The sequence below is a fragment of the Argopecten irradians genome, chromosome 16 (genome assembly GCF_041381155.1).
Source record: "Argopecten irradians isolate NY chromosome 16, Ai_NY, whole genome shotgun sequence".
Classification (NCBI taxonomy): domain Eukaryota; kingdom Metazoa; phylum Mollusca; class Bivalvia; order Pectinida; family Pectinidae; genus Argopecten; species Argopecten irradians.
In genome coordinates, this window is record NC_091149.1 from 24,143,486 (window position 1) to 24,163,476 (window position 19,991).

Sequence of the window (19,991 nt, forward strand, 5' to 3'; positions counted from 1 at the left end):
CACACAAGGGAGACAACCCAGTGATGACTTTTTAACTCATATTAATGACCTGAATTCTCCAAGGGGGTCTATACTCCCTCATACTACAACTGTATCCAATCTCTCCTTTATCTCATCCTCCTAAAATCTTGGCATCCCCAGGCAAGTTCGTAAAGCCCATCCCAGACGATAGTTTGCTGATCAGACTTTACTTCTCATTTTAAGTTTTGTATCCAAATCATGACAAAAGGGTTAATTTTTAAGTAAATAATCTTCTGTCTTGTTTTTTCCCCTGTAATTGAACTCTTTAAAATTTTGAAATTTGTCTGTGGATTTTAAAGTTAAAAATTTAATGTATGATTTAAGTTTATAATCTCCAGACTTGTTTTTCCCTGTAATTGAATACTTTAAAATTTTGTGACTTGTCTGTTAATTTTTAAGTTAAACAGGTACACATATCATAATTCATGTATTTAATTTTCTTATCACGTCAGAAGATAAGTAATTTATTTCCCTTAGAAACATTATTGCCTTCCTTTGTAAGTTCTATAGGGGAGATAATTACTAAAAAGAATTCACACAGGGGAGATAATTACAAATGAATATACATAAAGGAGTTAAATATCATCAAGTACACACAAGGGAGATAATTCTTAGTATCTAAACTAAGCTCTGACTAATTGACACAGAAAGTGTTTCACATCCAATTTACATTACCAGATGGAATGCCTATTTGATTAAAACGGTATCTGATATTGAATATAACAAAAAAAACCTTAATTTTTGACCGACCTAATTTGTAAATTAAGTATCAGGTGACAGATCACTGTTTTACTGAATATCATTTTGAGGGGGCAGTAGAAAGTATATGGCATATTTCAGATTATAAACATGACAGAAAGAAAACAATAATTGATTATGGTACACCTCTTTGGTATCATATTCACTCCAGATTCAAGTTTGACCACAAATGAAGAAAGCAACTAAGTGGTTTTAAAAGCAGCTTGTTAGTAGATTTGGTTATTCTGAAACATTGCTTACATTTCATCTATAAAAGTTTGTGTTTTCATTATTTTGTCGAAACCTAACAATGCTTTATCATGCCAATTACTGTTGAATGGTTCCAAAGTTAGCACTAATTCTCAGCCTATGCCGTCTAATGAGAGATTTAGGAGTGAGAAGCCTGTGTCAACATCAACACCAGACATCTACACATTGCTTCCCTATCAATTTCATATTACAAATCTAAGCCCCAATCCCCTATACAAGATCAAATGGCCTATTAAATCCTCAAATAATCATTAAAAGATCCACATAACCTCTATCTGTTCAATAACCATTAAGGAGGCTCGTACCACATATTGGCTTTTTTCAACTTTAATGTAACTTGTGCAATAAATCTCAAAGGAGTAGATATGATAGGACCAGTATTTGGCCTTAATTTTTCAGGCCGAAAAAAAACACAAACTCTGATCCCCATCAATTTCATATCAATAAATACTCTCATACTTGCCATTCATCAAAACATAATTTTTTATAACCATGTACACGATGTGTCCCACCTATGACGTCATCAAATTGATGATTTTCCTCTTCTTGCCAAATTTTGCTAGAAATTCATCATCTTTAGGTTAGAAAAGGCTTGAAATGGATTTGGCCGCCACCTTGGAGCAACTTTACATTTTGCATGGATATGCGTAAATACACGATACACAACGTGTGAAAATCTCTTTCTGCTCCACGAAGGCGGCCACATTCATTTTTAGAGAAAACCACTCAAAAAGTATGATTTTTCAAGGATTTTTGTGAAAAATGGCGGGAAACTGCATGTTGATGACGTCATAGTGAACATAATTGGCACATGCGGGATATTTTCGAGATGTAATGTGTTAGCAAATGTATTCAGCTGTAATATGGCAAAATATGTTGTTCTTTACTGGAGAATTAATTTTGAGGCCATATTCGAGTCTTGACGTACCTTCTCCTTTGTTTTATATGATCAGAACATGGAAGTACTCATTATATTTTGACAGATATTCAAAATTGATTTATGATTGTTTATGCTGGCAGAGGTCAGGTGATAAGGCATAGAGAATAAAGATTTGAATTATTCTTTAATCAACTATTGAATAATAGCACTTTTGCAGACTCATATTTCAGCATTCAAATTCAAACATAATAAAATAAGCAATTAAATATCATACTGCTTTATTATTATAATATCAAGTATATGTGACAGCAAAAATTTAAATTTAGATACTAATTTTTTTGAAAATAATCTTTTAGCTGATCTAAAATTTAGTTTGGAAAATGCCAAAATAAGATGGTCATTAAAATCATTCAAAAAATATATTCTTCCAATATACCAAGTTTTTGTCTAAAAATCTAACAGAATCTTTAGAGCATTGTATAATAATGAACACCAGGAAAGGGAGATAACCCAAGGAAAGTAACCCAGAGGAGATAATCTAGCTACAGAAGCAGAAAGGATTGGTTGATCATTAAAGCAAAATTGAACACCAGGAAAGGGAGATAACTCAAGGGAAGTAACCTAGGGGAGATAATCCAGAATAAATGTATACTTACATGTACGTTTATATGCAGCATCAAACACATATTTGACGTGTGGGTTGACATCGGGATTTATATCCGCCCAATGTATTGTCTTATGGAAACACAACAGCTCGTTATTAAAAAAGTACACCTGGCCGTTGCTGATTTCTGAGAAATAAAATGACATGAATTGATTTAACAACAACAAGAAAGATAAAGTTTTGACTGCAGATTGTATTTCCAATAACGCAGAAACATGACTAAAGTAGCCTTCACTTTGTGTGGGATTTGATGATAACATAGTATTAAAGAGTGTAGGAGTTCAGGTCGCAGAAAGAAATTTATTAACTGATATTGGTTACATATTTGTATACATGTATTCATTTGAGTTTTTGCCAAGGATCAACTTAAAATAATGAGCCTAAAATTAGACCAAACCAGTTCCAGATATCAGGTCAGGAGTGAATGTAAAACAAAAATAGTACACTTACCTTGGAGGGAGCGTAATCCCAGTTCAAACATACCAATAGATGATGAATTAGAGAAACTGTTTAACACAACAAATAAAGAGTAATTTCCCTTGTTATAGGTGAAAAGTTCACTTCCCCGAATAATTCGGAGGTTTTTGAGCGGTAATGTCCGCGTAAACACAGCATATATGAGTACATAACCACGCACTTCCACGATAGTTTCCAGGAAACTTAAGTCGCGGCTTGATCCTAGTTCCTGGATCTCTAAGTTCCCGTCTACATAGGTGCAGTTTTGATAATGATTTTTAAGATTATTGTAACGAAACACCTCAGACCCTGAAGTGGACATTCCTTCATTTGTACCGGCACATACTGAAAAATACAAACAAAAATTGTGTTTAACTTTTTTTCCACAAAATTAAAGTATAAATAAAATATTGTCTTACACAGATATTTTCAGAATATCAATCTACATTGTAAATGCATTTTATGTTGCTTCTGCAAAAAATGTGACGTTACACTCACAAACACATGACATTAAAATTAATACATACCCACAAGGGCAGATAACTTTGTTATAAACAAATACATAATAGTCTGATTATGCAGCATACATGGATCATCACCATGGTGATAGCCATATTGTCAGATAAAACAGTATGTCCTTAAAGGCAGTGGTCGGGTAAGTCAGGTTTTATTTTATATCATACTTTGAATGCTGCTATAGCCAACAGCTCATGTGTGGTCTAAAGAGGGGATAAAATTCTATCAGATGATAAATCAATAGGTCTATATATTTGGTATAGTTAGGTGTACTACCGGGGTGGGGGGATCTTCCTGAGCTTTCTCCCTTCTAAGTACAGACCACATTAATTAGTGTCTGAGACGGATAAAATCCTGACTGATTGACTGGTGAGTAAGGTTGTTTACACCATGATTAGGGTTCCTAGTTTATGGGAGGTGTAGGCTAGTTTTCTGACAATGTATTAAAGACTTTTTTGAGTCTGTAGAGAATATAGGGTGAAAGTTGTTTTTCGGGGTTAGATGAGAGGTTAACAGGAGAGGAGAAAATGTAGGGGCCATGCTCCACTGCAGCTAGTCCACAGTCCAATCACGCTGCACATGAAAAGGTCAGGGGTCACCTACCCGATCTTGCTAGCTTTCTTTAGAATCTCTGGTGGCTTTCTCTAACTTGTAGGGTTATAGAAACAATTTACAGAGTACTCATCCTGAGGAACGATCAGAAATGTTTGAGAGTTGACCGGAAGGATGTCAAGGGGTTGGGGGTTGGGGGTGGGGGGTGGGGTTGGGTTAAGAGCATAGGGGAGGATAGAAAGGTTTTTGTTGTAATAAAAGCAGTCTCAATAATCAGGTTTAATAGGATAAAAGTCATACAGAAAAAATACTTTGTGAAGCAGATCCTTCAACTTTGTCCGTTATATAGGGCAATGGTCTATATTTGTACTTTACATACACAGAGTGTTTAATCAGATGTGGTCATTATAATGTAACCAGTGTGGTGTTATTTTCTCAGGAAATGGCCACAGGAAGTACCATCATTTCATCAACGCAAGTTCGACTAACACAACATCAGACATCAGAACAGGAAGTTGTAATGTCCGTGCTCAGAGGTACATTGTACATCAGTAATTATCGTGACTACTCTGGCTTTGAAACAACACTGACAGACTAATAAACCCAACTGTAATGGAGGTATTCTAGTTCCTCAACGTCTTTAACAAGTAACAATTGATAAAGTTCATTCCTCGTTCAACGTCCGTTCAATCTATAATACCACCTAATTAGTCATCAAGATAATCCTAATCATTATTGATTCCACAATATTCCATATACATGAATATATAATCTATCAATGTATCATCAGAATCAAAACTTCATATATACTACTATCCATACTTAATGACTGAAAACTGCATCATTTTATAATTTTAAGCTTTCAGTATTGAATTACCATTGAATGGTCTAACTACTGGATATTACGTAACTATATGAGATTTTCGTTGTGTAGAATCTTAGATTTTAAATTTTCCGGTCCTGATGGAACATACAATAATTATGCAAAGGAATTTAATTTCTAATTTTTAGGTGCTTAGTAACTGCAAATTTTTAATCTCATGAAGAACGTTGGGCCTCAATAAAAGAATGGAAAAGTTTCATATTTATACGGTAAAATAATGAACTTTTTAAATTTTATTAAAACTTTGAACCATTTATTTCACACATATGTAGACATGTAGCCAAAGTTTATCAAACTCAAATCTGTTGTTTGAAATTCAATGAAAAAGAAATCAATCGTTTTTTAAACCTTTTATAAAATCCACATATCAATTACAATTTCCTTGTTGACACACAGTAAACGATTACTCAAGTTGTACACTTAAAGCTATATATCACAGAACACAATCAAAGTTTACACTAACACGACAGGCGATGACGCAGGCCTAATGGGCCTCACTGCACCGCAGGTCATCGTGTTTTTGTGTCTTATCAAATCTGTTTGTACCTGAAGTGTTCAACGATTACATAATACAAATCCTCAACTGAGCTGGAATAGATTAGATCCGTTTTTTAATTTTTATTGAAGTCTGAGATTTTCTAATAACCAAAAAAGCATTCGGTACATAATTTACAAAATAAGACAGAGTAAAGTAGATATATGTATGGTAGATGTCACCCACACCTCCATATGAAATAAAACATGATAAACCTGAAGGATGACAATGTATCTACTGCTGGGTTATAGACAACTATAATCAGTGGACTGGCAGGACTAACAAGTCTTTGCCATGTCCATCTTCCAGTAGAGTAAAAGAGTATCTTTAAAAAGTTTTACCACGAACAAGACTCTGCCTATTTCTATTTCATTTTAATCGACTATCAAGCTCTGTGGAGAATCTGATCACACTGAAATACTGGTACTACTGTCTGTTCAAAACATATTGTAGAATTACCAAAAGGCAAGTTCTTGTAAGTGAGAAAGTGTAACCACGAACATGACTCTGCCTATTGCCATTTTTTATTCCTATCAATTAACTTTACATCGTGGTTTGTCGGTACTAAAAAGCCAGTGTTCTGTGTCCATCTTCACCTATCCTTGTAGTAAAACAATCTACTCTAACTATCGTGAGCAAGTCTGACAACAAAGATGTCAAGTTGACCGAAAACAGCAACACCATCATCACAAGTGTTGATATCATGTCTGTGAAATCCATCAACATCTAGGTCACTAAAAAGCTTGACCTGTGGCCTATGATTAGGCAGATGATCAACATCACTCTTGAATTGTATGACAGCTAGACACGGTAAACACAAGACAATCCTGTAGTGTTGGTGAGATGGAAGCTAAGTCAACCAAACCCAATTCTGGGCTGGGACGCTATGATAACAGTTTTCAACAGAGCACAGAAGATTCTGTTCTGTGTTATAATGATAAGCGGCCATTCCTATTTCAAATTCTGATAGGGTCTGATATGGAACTCACATCTCTAATCTCCTAACGGCATTATGTTTAGGAATCGTAAAAACTCCACTTTCTTTTATGGGCCTAGTTATCTCCCTTTATCCGAAATATTATAACAAGTCGGTTTGGAGTAAAGCTTAAGTGGTAATATGAGATTAGGTCATGCGGTTTAGACTGATTGGCGGTAGATGTACAATAGTATCACATCACACCGTTCTTGTACTGACTCGGAAATCCTGACTTTTCAAAAGTACAGCACCTTGGCTGAATAAAAAATCCAATTTTTCTTTTTGCTTTTATTTTTGGGGGTAAAAATAAATTCTACATTACACTGCTTATTGACAATTAATGATATTACAAACGTCTTACATGGCTTGGTATTCTTACTTTAATGGTGTATGCATACTTGTGTGCCCTGGTGTTATATTGGACATGTATCGCTTTGAATTAACCATTAATATATATGCATTTCTGGTGATATTCTTTTTAAAGAAAAATCAACACACCTCTCCATAGAAACTTCCTGAACCTTGATATTTTTAATGTTACAGAACTTACAGACTATTCCAGACATGATTTAAGTTTTTTTATTTAACGACTAACTGATTCAACATCCTGTTAATGTGATACGTTTGTATATCATTAACCTAGTGTGATGTGTATTTATTTCAGCAATAAATTAAAATTCATAACACAAACAGTCCTGAATTCTTCTTAGATGAGCTATTAAAACATCTTTAAATCAAGATACAGAAAAACTGCTTTTTTACAAGCACTAAAATATTTTTACTCAACTTCGCAAAATGTTTAGGACAAATGTACTTTAAATATCCATCTTAAGTGCACTGACTGCAGTTAATTTTTTTTGTTTTGTTTCTTTCGATTTAACATAAACTGGGCTAATTGATGTACAGATTTGAGAAAGCTTTCCGAATTTGTCGAAGAATCAGGTCAGCAGTGTTTACAAAATCAGATAGAGGCAAATTGCGACGATCAAACATTTCATCTGATAATGTGTAGAATTTAAGTATACCAAGTTATAGCAAGATTGGGATGAAAATGAAAAAGATAAATTCTTTCAACTAGCTTGTAATGATAAAAAACTTGAGCAGTAGTTAGACATTCTGCCACCAGGGGGCACTGGCCTGTTGCCAGGGTACCATGAAATGCCAGCTGCCTCTATAGAAACCTAATTTCTCTTCATAAGATTGTCGTTGGATAAACATCAAATTTTTATCAGAAAAAGTAAAATTTTCTCCACAAATCTGGCAGGTGTTTGAAGATTTCCACAGAGGATCTTTTAATACTAGGTCTTCCTGTTACCGATATCCCATCTCCAAAAAGTCTTTGTTTAATGTCACTTTTTAGGTAAGAAACATCACAGGTAATACTGCATTATGTGAAAATAATCATGCAAATCCCTAATTTAAGATTTTATTGTGAAACAGGGGCATTAACTCTGTATATTACTATGATCCTCATGTAACATATACAATAGAGTTTCACCTTAAAACTTTAGTTCCAAAAACAAAAAAAAAGATCTTTAATGGGCTGATCAATAAACCAGACATTACATCCAAAACCATGGTTTTATTTTCATGAGAATGCAGAAGGTACATTTATTTGAGCATATTTTTAAAAGCAGAAGATTAAAAAACTTTGAATACACCTGAGAAAATCTTCACTAAGGGCCATAACTCTATATATTCGGTGACTAGGAAAGCTGCTGATATTTAGCTCTCTCCAGAGAAATCTCATGGAGTTTTACTGAGGTGAAATGTTCTTAAATTGATTAGCACACTTTTATTATTATAACTCACTCACCACCCCCGTAGGCTCATTTGAGGCTTCTACTTCAAAGACTGGGACAGTCCATTAAAATTTCCCAGGGGTGAATGAGGATACCCATCTCCAATTTGATCTAAAAATCCCCCAATGGCTCAAAGATTTTCCCCAAGAACTATAACTCTAGATTGATTAGGGTACACAGATACAACAAAATATGTAGATGAGAACATGGAGTTTATCTCTCTCCCGGCTATTTTTAGTATGATGACACCAATAAACGTATCAATCTGACATTTTATCTGCCTCTCCTTGATTAAAAGTCAATCAATAACCCCATATACTGAGGTTTAAAAGTTTAGACTCGCGTTCGTTTTAGCTTTTTACATTCAAACGATATACAGCTATCGAGAAATGGTAGAAATATTGATGTTTGAAACCAATGAAAACAAACATAAAATTGATATGGATTTGTACCTAGTTATAACTTCCTGTTGACCTTGACATTCCAAAATCTCAGAGGAGAGGTGTTTAACCTCCATTTGAATCATCACTTCTCCAAACAAATAAAGGTTATATAATAATGCGTGAATATGTATATTTTGTGTGTGATTAATTTGCGCTTTTTTTGATTGAAAATATGGAAAATGCAAAAATAAATTGATGTGAAATTTGTTCGAACACATGTAATTAATTTTTATTTGTTTTCATACTAATTCCCACTTTCTGATTAACAGGTTCTTTTTCTTCATACTGCTTAAAAGAAAAATATCGAGAATGGCGCGAAAACCTGACGTTATCATGACTTCACAATAGAAACGTTGATGTTGCGAGTAATAATAATTTAGAAAAAGTAATGTATGATTAAACGTATCTTACATTATCAAGTAGTCTGAAAAATTAATTATAAGCGTTGATGTAACTATTTTTGAACTACATCGGTTTATGAAATAAATTTTGTTTGCAAGCTTTTGTGAGTTTGAAATTGAAATTTCTTTCATACCCTGATGAAGTTAAACAAGAGGCCCAGAGGGCCTGTATCGCTCACCTGGTTTGTAAAGCCAAGTAATGTTCTGAATACAGGTTCATTGTTTCTTTTCTGAAGGAATTTTAATATTAACCTCTAAATCCCCTATTGGGCCCCACCCCTCCCGCCCCCAGAGGGTCAGAGCCAAAATTTATACAAGTTCTGTTCCCCTTCTTCCAAGGATGTTTATGGCCAAATTTGGTCATAATCCAAACAAAACTCTAGGACAAGAAGTGATTTATAGGATTTACCTCTATTTCCCCTATTGGGCCCCACCTGTCCTGCCCTCGAGGGGCCAGAGTCAAAATTTATACGAGTTCTGTTCCCCTTCCCCCAAGGATGTTTGTGGCCAAATTTGGTTACAATCCATGCCGAACTCTATGACTAGTAGCGATTTAAAGGATTTACCTCTATTTCCCCTATTGGGCCCCGCCCCTCCTGCCCCCGGGGGGTCAGAGCCAAAATTTATACAAGTTTTGTTCCCCTTCCCCAAAGGATGTTTGTGGCCAAATTTGGTTACATTCCATTCAGAACTCTATGACAAGTAGCGATTTAAAGGATTTACCTCTATTACCCCTATTGGGCCCCGCCCCTCCTGCCCCCGGGGGACCAGAACCAAAATTTATACAAGTTCATTTCCCCTTCCTCAAAGGATGTTTGTGGCCAAATTTGGTTACATTCCATTCAGAACTCTATGACAAGTAGTGATTTAAAGGATTTACCTCTATTTCCCCTATTGGGCCCCGCCCCTCCTGCCCCTGGGGGATCAGAGCCAAAATTTATACAAGTTCTGTTCCCCTTCCCCCAAGGATGTTTGTGGCCAAATTTGGTTACAATTCATGTAGAGCTCTAGGACAAGTAGAGATTTAAAGGATTTACCTCTATTTCCCCTATTGGGCCCCGCCCCTCCTGCCCCCAGGGGGTCAGAGCCAAAATTTATACAAGGTCTGTTCCCCCTCCCCCAAGGATGTTTGTGGCCAAATTTGGTTACATTCCATTCAGAACTCTATGACTAGTAGCGATTTAAAGGATTTACCTCTATTACCCCTATTGGGCCCCGCCCCTCCTGCTCCCGGGGGACCAGAGCCAAAATTTATACAAGTTCTGTTCCCCTTCCCCCAAGGATGTTTGTGGCAGAATTTGGTTACATTCCATTCAGAACTCTATGACTAGTAGCGATTTAAAGGATTTACCTCTATTTCCCCTATTGGGCCCCGCCCCTCCTGCCCCCTGGGGACCAGAGTCAAAATTTACACAAGTTCTGTTCCCCTTTCCCCAAGGATGTTTGTGGCAGAATTTGGTTACAATTCATGTAGAACTCTATTACAAGTAGCGATTTAAAGGATTTACCTCTATTTCCCCTATTGGGCCCCGCCCCTCCTGCCCCCGGGGGACCAGTGCCAAAATTTATACAAGTTCTGTTCCCCTTCCCCAAAGGATGTTTGTGGCCAAATTTGGTTACATTCCATTCAGAGCTCTATGACAAGAAGCGATTTAAAGGATTTACCTCTATTACCCCTATTGGGCCCCGCCCCTCCTGCCCCCGGGGGGTCAGAGCCAAAATTTATACAAGTTCTGTTCCCCTTCCCCCAAGGATGTTTGTGGCCAAATTTAGTTACATTCCATTCAGAACTCTACGACAAGTAGCGATTTAAAGGATTTACCTCTATTTCCCCTATTGGGCCCCGCCCCTCCTGCCCCCGGGGCATCAGAGCCAAAATTTATACAAGTTTTGTTTCCCTTCCCCCAAGGATGTTTGTGGCCAAATTTAGTTACATTCCATTCAGAACTCTACGACAAGTAGCGATTTAAAGGATTTACCTCTATTTCCCCTATTGGGCCCCGCCCCTCCTGCCCCCGGGGGATCAGAGCCAAAATTTATACAAGTTCTGTTCCCCTTCCCCCAAGGATGTTTGTGGCCAAATTTGGTTACATTACATTCAGAACTCTATGACAAGTAGCGATTTAAAGGATTTACCTCTATTTCCCCTATTGGGCCCCGCCCCTCCTGCCCCCGGGGGGTCAGAGCCAAAATTTATACAAGTTCTGTTCCCCTTCCCCCAAGGATGTTTGTGGCCAAATTTGGTTACAATTCATGTAGAACTCTAGGACAAGTAGAGATTTAAAGGATTTACCTCTATTTCCCCTATTGGGCCCCGCCCCTCCTGCCCCCAGGGGGTCAGAGCCAAAATTTATACAAGGTCTGTTCCCCCTCCCCCAAGGATGTTTGTGGCCAAATTTGGTTACATTCCATTCAGAACTCTATGACTAGTAGCGATTTAAAGGATTTACCTCTATTACCCCTATTGGGCCCCGCCCCTCCTGCCCCCTGGGGACCAAGTCAAAATTTATACAAGTTCTGTTCCCCTTCCCCCAAGGATGTTTGTGGCAGAATTTGGTTACAATTCATGTAGAACTCTATTACAAGTAGCGATTTAAAGGATTTACCTCTATTTCCCCTATTGGGCCCCGCCCCTCCTGCCCCCAGGGGACCGGTGCCAAAATTTATACAAGTTCTGTTCCCCTTCCCCAAAGGATGTTTGTGGCCAAATTTGGTTACATTCCATTCAGAGCTCTATGACAAGAAGCGATTTAAAGGATTTACCTCTATTACCCCTATTGGGCCCCGCCCCTCCTGCCCCCGGGGGGTCAGAGCCAAAATTTATACAAGTTCTGTTCCCCTTCCCCCAAGGATGTTTGTGGCCAAATTTAGTTACATTCCATTCAGAACTCTACGACAAGTAGCGATTTAAAGGATTTACCTCTATTTCCCCTATTGGGCCCCGCCCCTCCTGCCCCCGGGCATCAGAGCCAAAATTTTATACAAGTTTTGTTTTCCTTCCCCCAAGGATGTTTGTGGCCAAATTTAGTTACATTCCATTCAAACTCTACGACAAGTAGCGATTTAAAGGATTTACCTCTATTTCCCCTATTGGGCCCCGCCCCTCCTGCCCCCAGGGGATCAGAGCCAAAATTTATACAAGTTCTGTTCCCCTTCCCCCAAGGATGTTTGTGGCCAAATTTAGTTACATTCCATTCAGAACTCTATGACAAGTAGCGATTTAAAGGATTTACCTCTATTACCCCTATTGGGCCCCGCCCCTCCTGCCCCCGGGGAGTCAGAGCCAAAATTTATACAAGTTCTGTTCCCCTTCCCCCAAGGATGTTTGTGGCCAAATTTGGTTACATTCCATTCAGAACTCTATGACAAGTAGCGATTTAAAGGATTTACCTCTATTACCCCTATTGGGCCCTGCCCCTCCTGCCCCCGGGGAGTCAGAGCCAAAATTTATACAAGTTCTGTTCCCCTTCCCCCAAGGATGTTTGTGGCCAAATTTGGTTACATTCCATTCAGAACTCTATGACAAGTAGTGATTTTATAAGATTTACCTCTATTTCCCTATTGGGCCCCGCCCCTCCTGCCCCGGGGGGGACAGAGCCAAATTTTATACAAGTTCTGTTCCCCTTCCCCCAAGGATGTTTGTGGCCAAATTTGGTTACAATTCCATGTAGAGCTCTAGGACAAGTAGAGATTTAAAGGATTTACCTCTATTTCCCCTATTGGGCCCCGCCCCTCCTGCCCCCAGGGGTCAGAGCCAAAATTTATACAAGGTCTGTTCCCCCTCCCCCAAGGATGTTTGTGGCCAAAATTTGGTTACATTCCATTCAGAACTCTATGACTAGTAGCGATTTAAAGGATTTACCTCTATTACCCCTATTGGGCCCCGCCCCTCCTGCTCCCGGGGACCAGAGCCAAAATTTATACAAGTTCTGTTCCCCTTCCCCCAAGGATGTTTGTGGCCAAATTTGGTTACATTCCATTCAGAACTCTATGACTAGTAGCGATTTAAAGGAAATGTTGACGGACGGACGGACGGACGGACGACGGACGCCGCGCCATGACATAAGCTCACCGGCCCTTCGGGCCAGGTGAGCTAAAAATAGTTACATCAACGCTCAAAGTAAAATAAGAGCCCAGAATACACAAAATTAAATTGCCACAAAAATAAATTGGTCATTATGCATGCAGAAAGTATAAAATGTGTGACTCTAGACAATCCTTCTCCAGTCCAGTATGCTCGTCCTAATTGGTCCTTTATCTGTCCTATGTGATCCTATGTGGTAGATCACCGTCCTAATCACTATAAATGTAACCTAAACCTCTCGCCCCAGTAAAACCTTCTCCTCTATCACTATAAATGTAACCTAAAACCTCTCGCCCCAGTAAAACCTACTCCTCTATCACTATAAATGTAACCTAAACCTCTCGCCCCAGTAAAACCTACTCCTCTATCACTATAAATGTAACCTAAACCTCTCGCCCCAGTAAAACCTACTCCTCTATCACTATAAATGTAACCTAAACCTCTCGCCCCAGTAAAAACCTACTCCTCTATCACTATAAATGTAACCTAAACCTCTCGCCCCAGTAAAACCTACTCCTCTATCACTATAAATGTAACCTAAACCTCTCACCCCAGTAAAACCTACTCCTCTATCTCTATAAATGTAACCTAAACCTCTCGCCCCAGTAAAACCTACTCCTCTATCACTATAAATGTAACCTAAACCTCTCACCCCAGTAAAACCTACTCCTCTATCACTATAAATGTAACCTAAACCTCTCGCCCCAGTAAAACCTACTCCTCTATCACTATAAATGTAACCTAAACCTCTCGCCCCAGTAAAACCTACTCCTCTATCACTATAAATGTAACCTAAACCTCTCGCCCCAGTAAAACCTACTCCTCTATCACTATAAATGTAACCTAAACCTCTCGCCCCAGTAAAACCTACTCCTCTATCACTATAAATGTAACCTAAACCTCTCGCCCCAGTAAAACCTACTCCTCTATCACTATAAATGTAACCTAAACCTCTCGCCCCAGTAAAACCTACTCCTCTATCACTATAAATGTAACCTAAACCTCTCGCCCCAGTAAAACCTACTCCTCTATCACTATAAATGTAACCTAAACCTCTCGCCCCCAGTAAAACCTACTCCTCTATCACTATAAATGTAACCTAAACCTCTCGCCCCAGTAAAACCACTCCTATCTCTAAAAGTAACCTAAACTCTCCCCCAGTAAAACCTACTCCTCTATCACTATAAATGTAACCTAAACCTCTCGCCCCAGTAAAACCTACTCCTCTATCACTATAAATGTAACCTAAACCTCTCGCCCCAGTAAAACCTACTCCTCTATCACTATAAATGTAACCTAAACCTCTCGCCCCAGTAAAACCTACTCCTCTATCACTATAAATGTAACCTAAACCTCTCGCCCCAGTAAAACCTACTCCTCTATCACTATAAATGTAAACCTAAACCTCTCGCCCCAGTAAAACCTTCTCCTCTATCACTATAAATGTAACCTAAACCTCTCGCCCCAGTAAAACCTACTCCTCTATCACTATAAATGTAACCTAAACCTCTCGCCCCAGTAAAACCTACTCCTCTATCACTATAAATGTAACCTAAACCTCTCACCCCAGTAAAACCTACTCCTCTATCACTATAAAATGTAACCTAAACCTCTCGCCCCAGTAAAACCTACTCCTCTATCACTATAAATGTAACCTAAACCTCTCACGCCCCAGTAAAAACCTACTCCTCTATCACTATAAATGTAACCTAAACCTCTCGCCCCAGTAAAACCTACTCCTCTATCACTATAAATGTAACCTAAACCTCTCGCCCCAGTAAAACCTACTCCTCTATCACTATAAATGTAACCTAAACCTCTCGCCCCAGTAAAACCTACTCCTCTATCACTATAAATGTAACCTAAACCTCTCCCCCAGTAAAACCTACTCCTCTATCACTATAAATGTAACCTAAACCTCTCGCCCCAGTAAAACCTACTCCTCTATCACTATAAATGTAACCTAAACCTCTCCCCCAGTAAAACCTACTCCTCTATCACTATAAATGTAACCTAAACCTCTCGCCCCAGTAAAACCTACTCCTCTATCACTATAAATGTAACCTAAACCTCTCGCCCCAGTAAAACCTACTCCTCTATCACTATAAATGTAACCTAAACCTCTCGCCCCAGTAAAACCTACTCCTCTATCACTATAAATGTAACCTAAACCTCTCGCCCCAGTAAAAACCTACTCCTCTATCACTATAAATGTAACCTAAACCTCTCGCCCCAGTAAAACCTACTCCTCTATCACTATAAATGTAACCTAAACCTCTCGCCCCAGTAAAACCTACTCCTCTATCACTATAAATGTAACCTAAACCTCTCGCCCCAGTAAAACCTACTCCTCTATCACTATAAATGTAACCTAAACCTCTCGTCCCCCAGTAAAACCTACTCCTCTATCACTATAAATGTAACCTAAACCTCTCGCCCCAGTAAAAACCTTCTCCTCTATCACTATAAATGTAACCTAAACCTCTCGCCCCAGTAAAACCTATCCTCTTCCAATAACCTCCTCTATCACTATATATAAATGTAACCTAAACCTCTCGCCCCAGTAAAACCTTCTCCTCTATCACTATAAATGTAACCTAAACCTCTCGCCCCAGTAAAACCTTCTCCTCTATCACTATAAATGTAACCTAAACCTCTCGCCCCAGTAAAACCTTCTCCTCTATCACTATAAATGTAACCTAAACCTCTCGCCCCAGTAAAACCTTCTCCTCTATCACTATAAATGTAACCTAAACCTCTCGCCCCAGTAAAACCTACTCCTCTATCACTATAAATGTAACCTAAACCTCTCGCCCCAGTAAAACCTACTCCTCTATCACTATAAATGTAACCTAAACCTCTCGCCCCAGTAAAACCTACTCCTCTATCACTATAAATGTAACCTAAACCTCTCGCCCCAGTAAAACCTTACTCCTCTATCACTATAAATGTAACCTAAACCTCTCGCCCCAGTAAAACCTACTCCTCTATCACTATAAATGTAACCTAAACCTCTCGCCCCAGTAAAACCTACTCCTCTATCACTATAAATGTAACCTAAACCTCTCGCCCCAGTAAAACCTTCTCCTCTATCACTATAAATGTAACCTAAACCTCTCGCCCCAGTAAAACCTTCTCCTCTATCACTATAAATGTAACCTAAACCTCTCGCCCCAGTAAAAACCTACTCCTCTATCACTATAAATGTAACCTAAACCTCTCGCCCCAGTAAAACCTACTCCTCTATCACTATAAATGTAACCTAAACCTCTCGCCCCAGTAAAACCTACTCCTCTATCACTATAAATGTAACCTAAACCTCTCGCCCCAGTAAAACCTACTCCTCTATCACTATAAATGTAACCTAAACCTCTCGCCCCAGTAAAACCTACTCCTCTATCACTATAAATGTAACCTAAACTCTCCCCCGTAAACCTCTCCTCCAGTAATGTAAACTCTCGCCCAGAAACCTACTCCTCTATCACTATAAATGTAACCTAAACCTCTCGCCCCAGTAAAACCTACTCCTCTATCACTATAAATGTAACCTAAACCTCTCGCCCCAGTAAAACCTACTCCTCTATCACTATAAATGTAACCTAAACCTCTCGCCCCAGTAAAACCTACTCCTCTATCACTATAAATGTAACCTAAACCTCTCGCCCCAGTAAAACCTTCTCCTCTATCACTATAAATGTAACCTAAACCTCTCGCCCCAGTAAAACCTACTCCTCTATCACTATAAATGTAACCTAAACCTCTCGCCCCAGTAAAACCTACTCCTCTATCACTATAAATGTAACCTAAACCTCTCGCCCCAGTAAAACCTACTCCTCTATCACTATAAATGTAACCTAAACCTCTCGCCCCAGTAAAACCTACTCCTCTATCACTATAAATGTAACCTAAACCTCTCGCCCCAGTAAAACCTACTCCTCTATCACTATAAATGTAACCTAAACCTCTCGCCCCAGTAAAACCTACTCCTCTATCACTATAAATGTAACCTAAACCTCTCGCCCCAGTAAAACCTACTCCTCTATCACTATAAATGTAACCTAAACCTCTCGCCCCAGTAAAACCTTCTCCTCTATCACTATAAATGTAACCTAAACCTCTCGCCCCAGTAAAACCTACTCCTCTATCACTATAAATGTAACCTAAACCTCTCGCCCCAGTAAAACCTACTCCTCTATCTCTATAAATGTAACCTAAACCTCTCGCCCCAGTAAAACCTACTCCTCTATCACTATAAATGTAACCTAAACCTCTCGCCCCAGTAAAACCTACTCCTCTATCACTATAAATGTAACCTAAACCTCTCGCCCCAGTAAAACCTTCTCCTCTATCACTATAAATGTAACCTAAACCTCTCGCCCCAGTAAAACCTACTCCTCTATCACTATAAATGTAACCTAAACCTCTCTCGCCCCAGTAAAACCTACTCCTCTATCACTATAAATGTAACCTAAACCTCTCGCCCCAGTAAAACCTACTCCTCTATCACTATAAATGTAACCTAAACCTCTCGCCCCAGTAAAACCTTCTCCTCTATCTCTATAAATATAAATGTAACCTAAACCTCTCGCCCCAGTAAAACCTACTCCTCTATCACTATAAATGTAACCTAAACCTCTCGCCCCAGTAAAACCTACTCCTCTATCACTATAAATGTAACCTAAACCTCTCGCCCCAGTAAAACCTACTCCTCTATCACTATAAATGTAACCTAAACCTCTCGCCCCAGTAAAACCTACTCCTCTATCACTATAAATGTAACCTAAACCTCTCGCCCCAGTAAAACCTACTCCTCTATCACTATAAATGTAACCTAAACCTCTCGCCCCAGTAAAACCTTCTCCTCTATCACTATAAATGTAACCTAAACCTCTCGCCCCAGTAAAACCTACTCCTCTATCACTATAAATGTAACCTAAACCTCTCGCCCCAGTAAAACCTACTCCTCTATCACTATAAATGTAACCTAAACCTCTCGCCCCAGTAAAACCTACTCCTCTATCACTATAAATGTAACCTAAACCTCTCGCCCCAGTAAAACCTACTCCTCTATCACTATAAATGTAACCTAAACCTCTCGCCCCAGTAAAACCTACTCCTCTATCACTATAAATGTAACCTAAACCTCTCGCCCCAGTAAAACCTTCTCCTCTATCACTATAAATGTAACCTAAACCTCTCGCCCCAGTAAAACCTCTCCTCTATCACTATAAATGTAACCTAAACCTCTCGCCCCAGTAAAACCTTCTCCTCTATCACTATAAATGTAACCTAAACCTCTCGCCCCAGTAAAACCTACTCCTCTATCACTATAAATGTAACCTAAACCTCTCGCCCCAGTAAAACCTACTCCTCTATCACTATAAATGTAACCTAAACCTCTCGCCCCAGTAAAACCTACTCCTCTATCACTATAAATGTAACCTAAACCTCTCCCCCATCGCTCCCGTAAACCTCTCCCCAGTAAAACCTACTCCTCTATCACTATAAATGTAACCTAAACCTCTCGCCCCAGTAAAACCTACTCTCCTCTATCACTATAAATGTAACCTAAACCTCTCGCCCAGTAAAACCTACTCCTCTATCACTATAAATGTAACCTAAACCTCTCGCCCCAGTAAAACCTACTCCTCTATCACTATAAATGTAACCTAAACCTCTCGCCCCAGTAAAACCTACTCCTCTATCACTATAAATGTAACCTAAACCTCTCGCCCCAGTAAAACCTTCTCCTCTATCACTATAAATGTAACCTAAACCTCTCGCCCCAGTAAAACCTACTCCTCTATCACTATAAATGTAACCTAAACCTCTCGCCCCAGTAAAACCTACTCCTCTATCACTATAAATGTAACCTAAACCTCTCGCCCCAGTAAAACCTACTCCTCTATCACTATAAATGTAACCTAAACCTCTCGCCCCAGTAAAACCTACTCCTCTATCACTATAAATGTAACCTAAACCTCTCGCCCCAGTAAAACCTTCTCCTCTATCACTATAAATGTAACCTAAACCTCTCGCCCCAGTAAAACCTACTCCTCTATCACTATAAATGTAACCTAAACCTCTCGCCCCAGTAAAACCTACTCCTCTATCACTATAAATGTAACCTAAACCTCTCGCCCCAGTAAAACCTACTCCTCTATCACTATAAATGTAACCTAAACTCTCGCCCCAGTAAAACCTACTCCTCTATCACTATAAATGTAACCTAAACCTCTCGCCCCAGTAAAACCTACTCCTCTATCACTATAAATGTAACCTAAACCTCTCGCCCCAGTAAAACCTACTCCTCTATCACTATAAATGTAACCTAAACCTCTCGCCCCAGTAAAACCTTCTCCTCTATCACTATAAATGTAACCTAAACTCTCGCCCCAGTAAAACCTTCTCCTCTATCTCTAATATTGGCCCAAGCACTAAGTTCCTCTCAGACTCCATTTCTACAATGAGTTTTATCAAACAGACAAAAACCTGTTGTTTTAGACAAAGATAACACCCATCCCTTCCTCTACTAGATGGTGTTGAAAATAAATTTCTGCTGCCATTTATTTTTTGAGATTTAGCGTTTGTTTATTGTTTGAGTACTTGAAATTAACTTTTATTGGTAAATGAACGCAGACTTTCTTCAGATAAAGACCTTCATGGGGAGGAAAATAAATCGTTTTGAAAATTTTTGCATGAAATGTTTTCTTTAGTTTCTCAAATTTATCATAAAAAAACCTAAATGTGAACTTTATACGCAGTATAAA

At 38.8% G+C, this 19,991-nt stretch overlaps 1 protein-coding gene across 3 annotated transcripts in view; it reads right to left on the reverse strand.

Annotated features, from left to right (window-relative positions):
* The window catches only part of LOC138310553 (epidermal growth factor receptor-like), a 169,337-nt gene that overhangs the window by 21,228 nt on the left and 128,118 nt on the right, over positions 1-19,991 (reverse strand). For all 3 annotated transcript variants that reach the window (XM_069251818.1, XM_069251817.1, XM_069251819.1), the window contains exons 2-3: positions 3,024-3,374; positions 2,566-2,700 (exon numbers count right to left, since the gene is read on the reverse strand). In XM_069251818.1, coding sequence (XP_069107919.1) covers positions 2,566-2,700; positions 3,024-3,374 — 486 coding nt within the window. The remainder of the gene's footprint in view (positions 1-2,565; positions 2,701-3,023; positions 3,375-19,991) is intronic.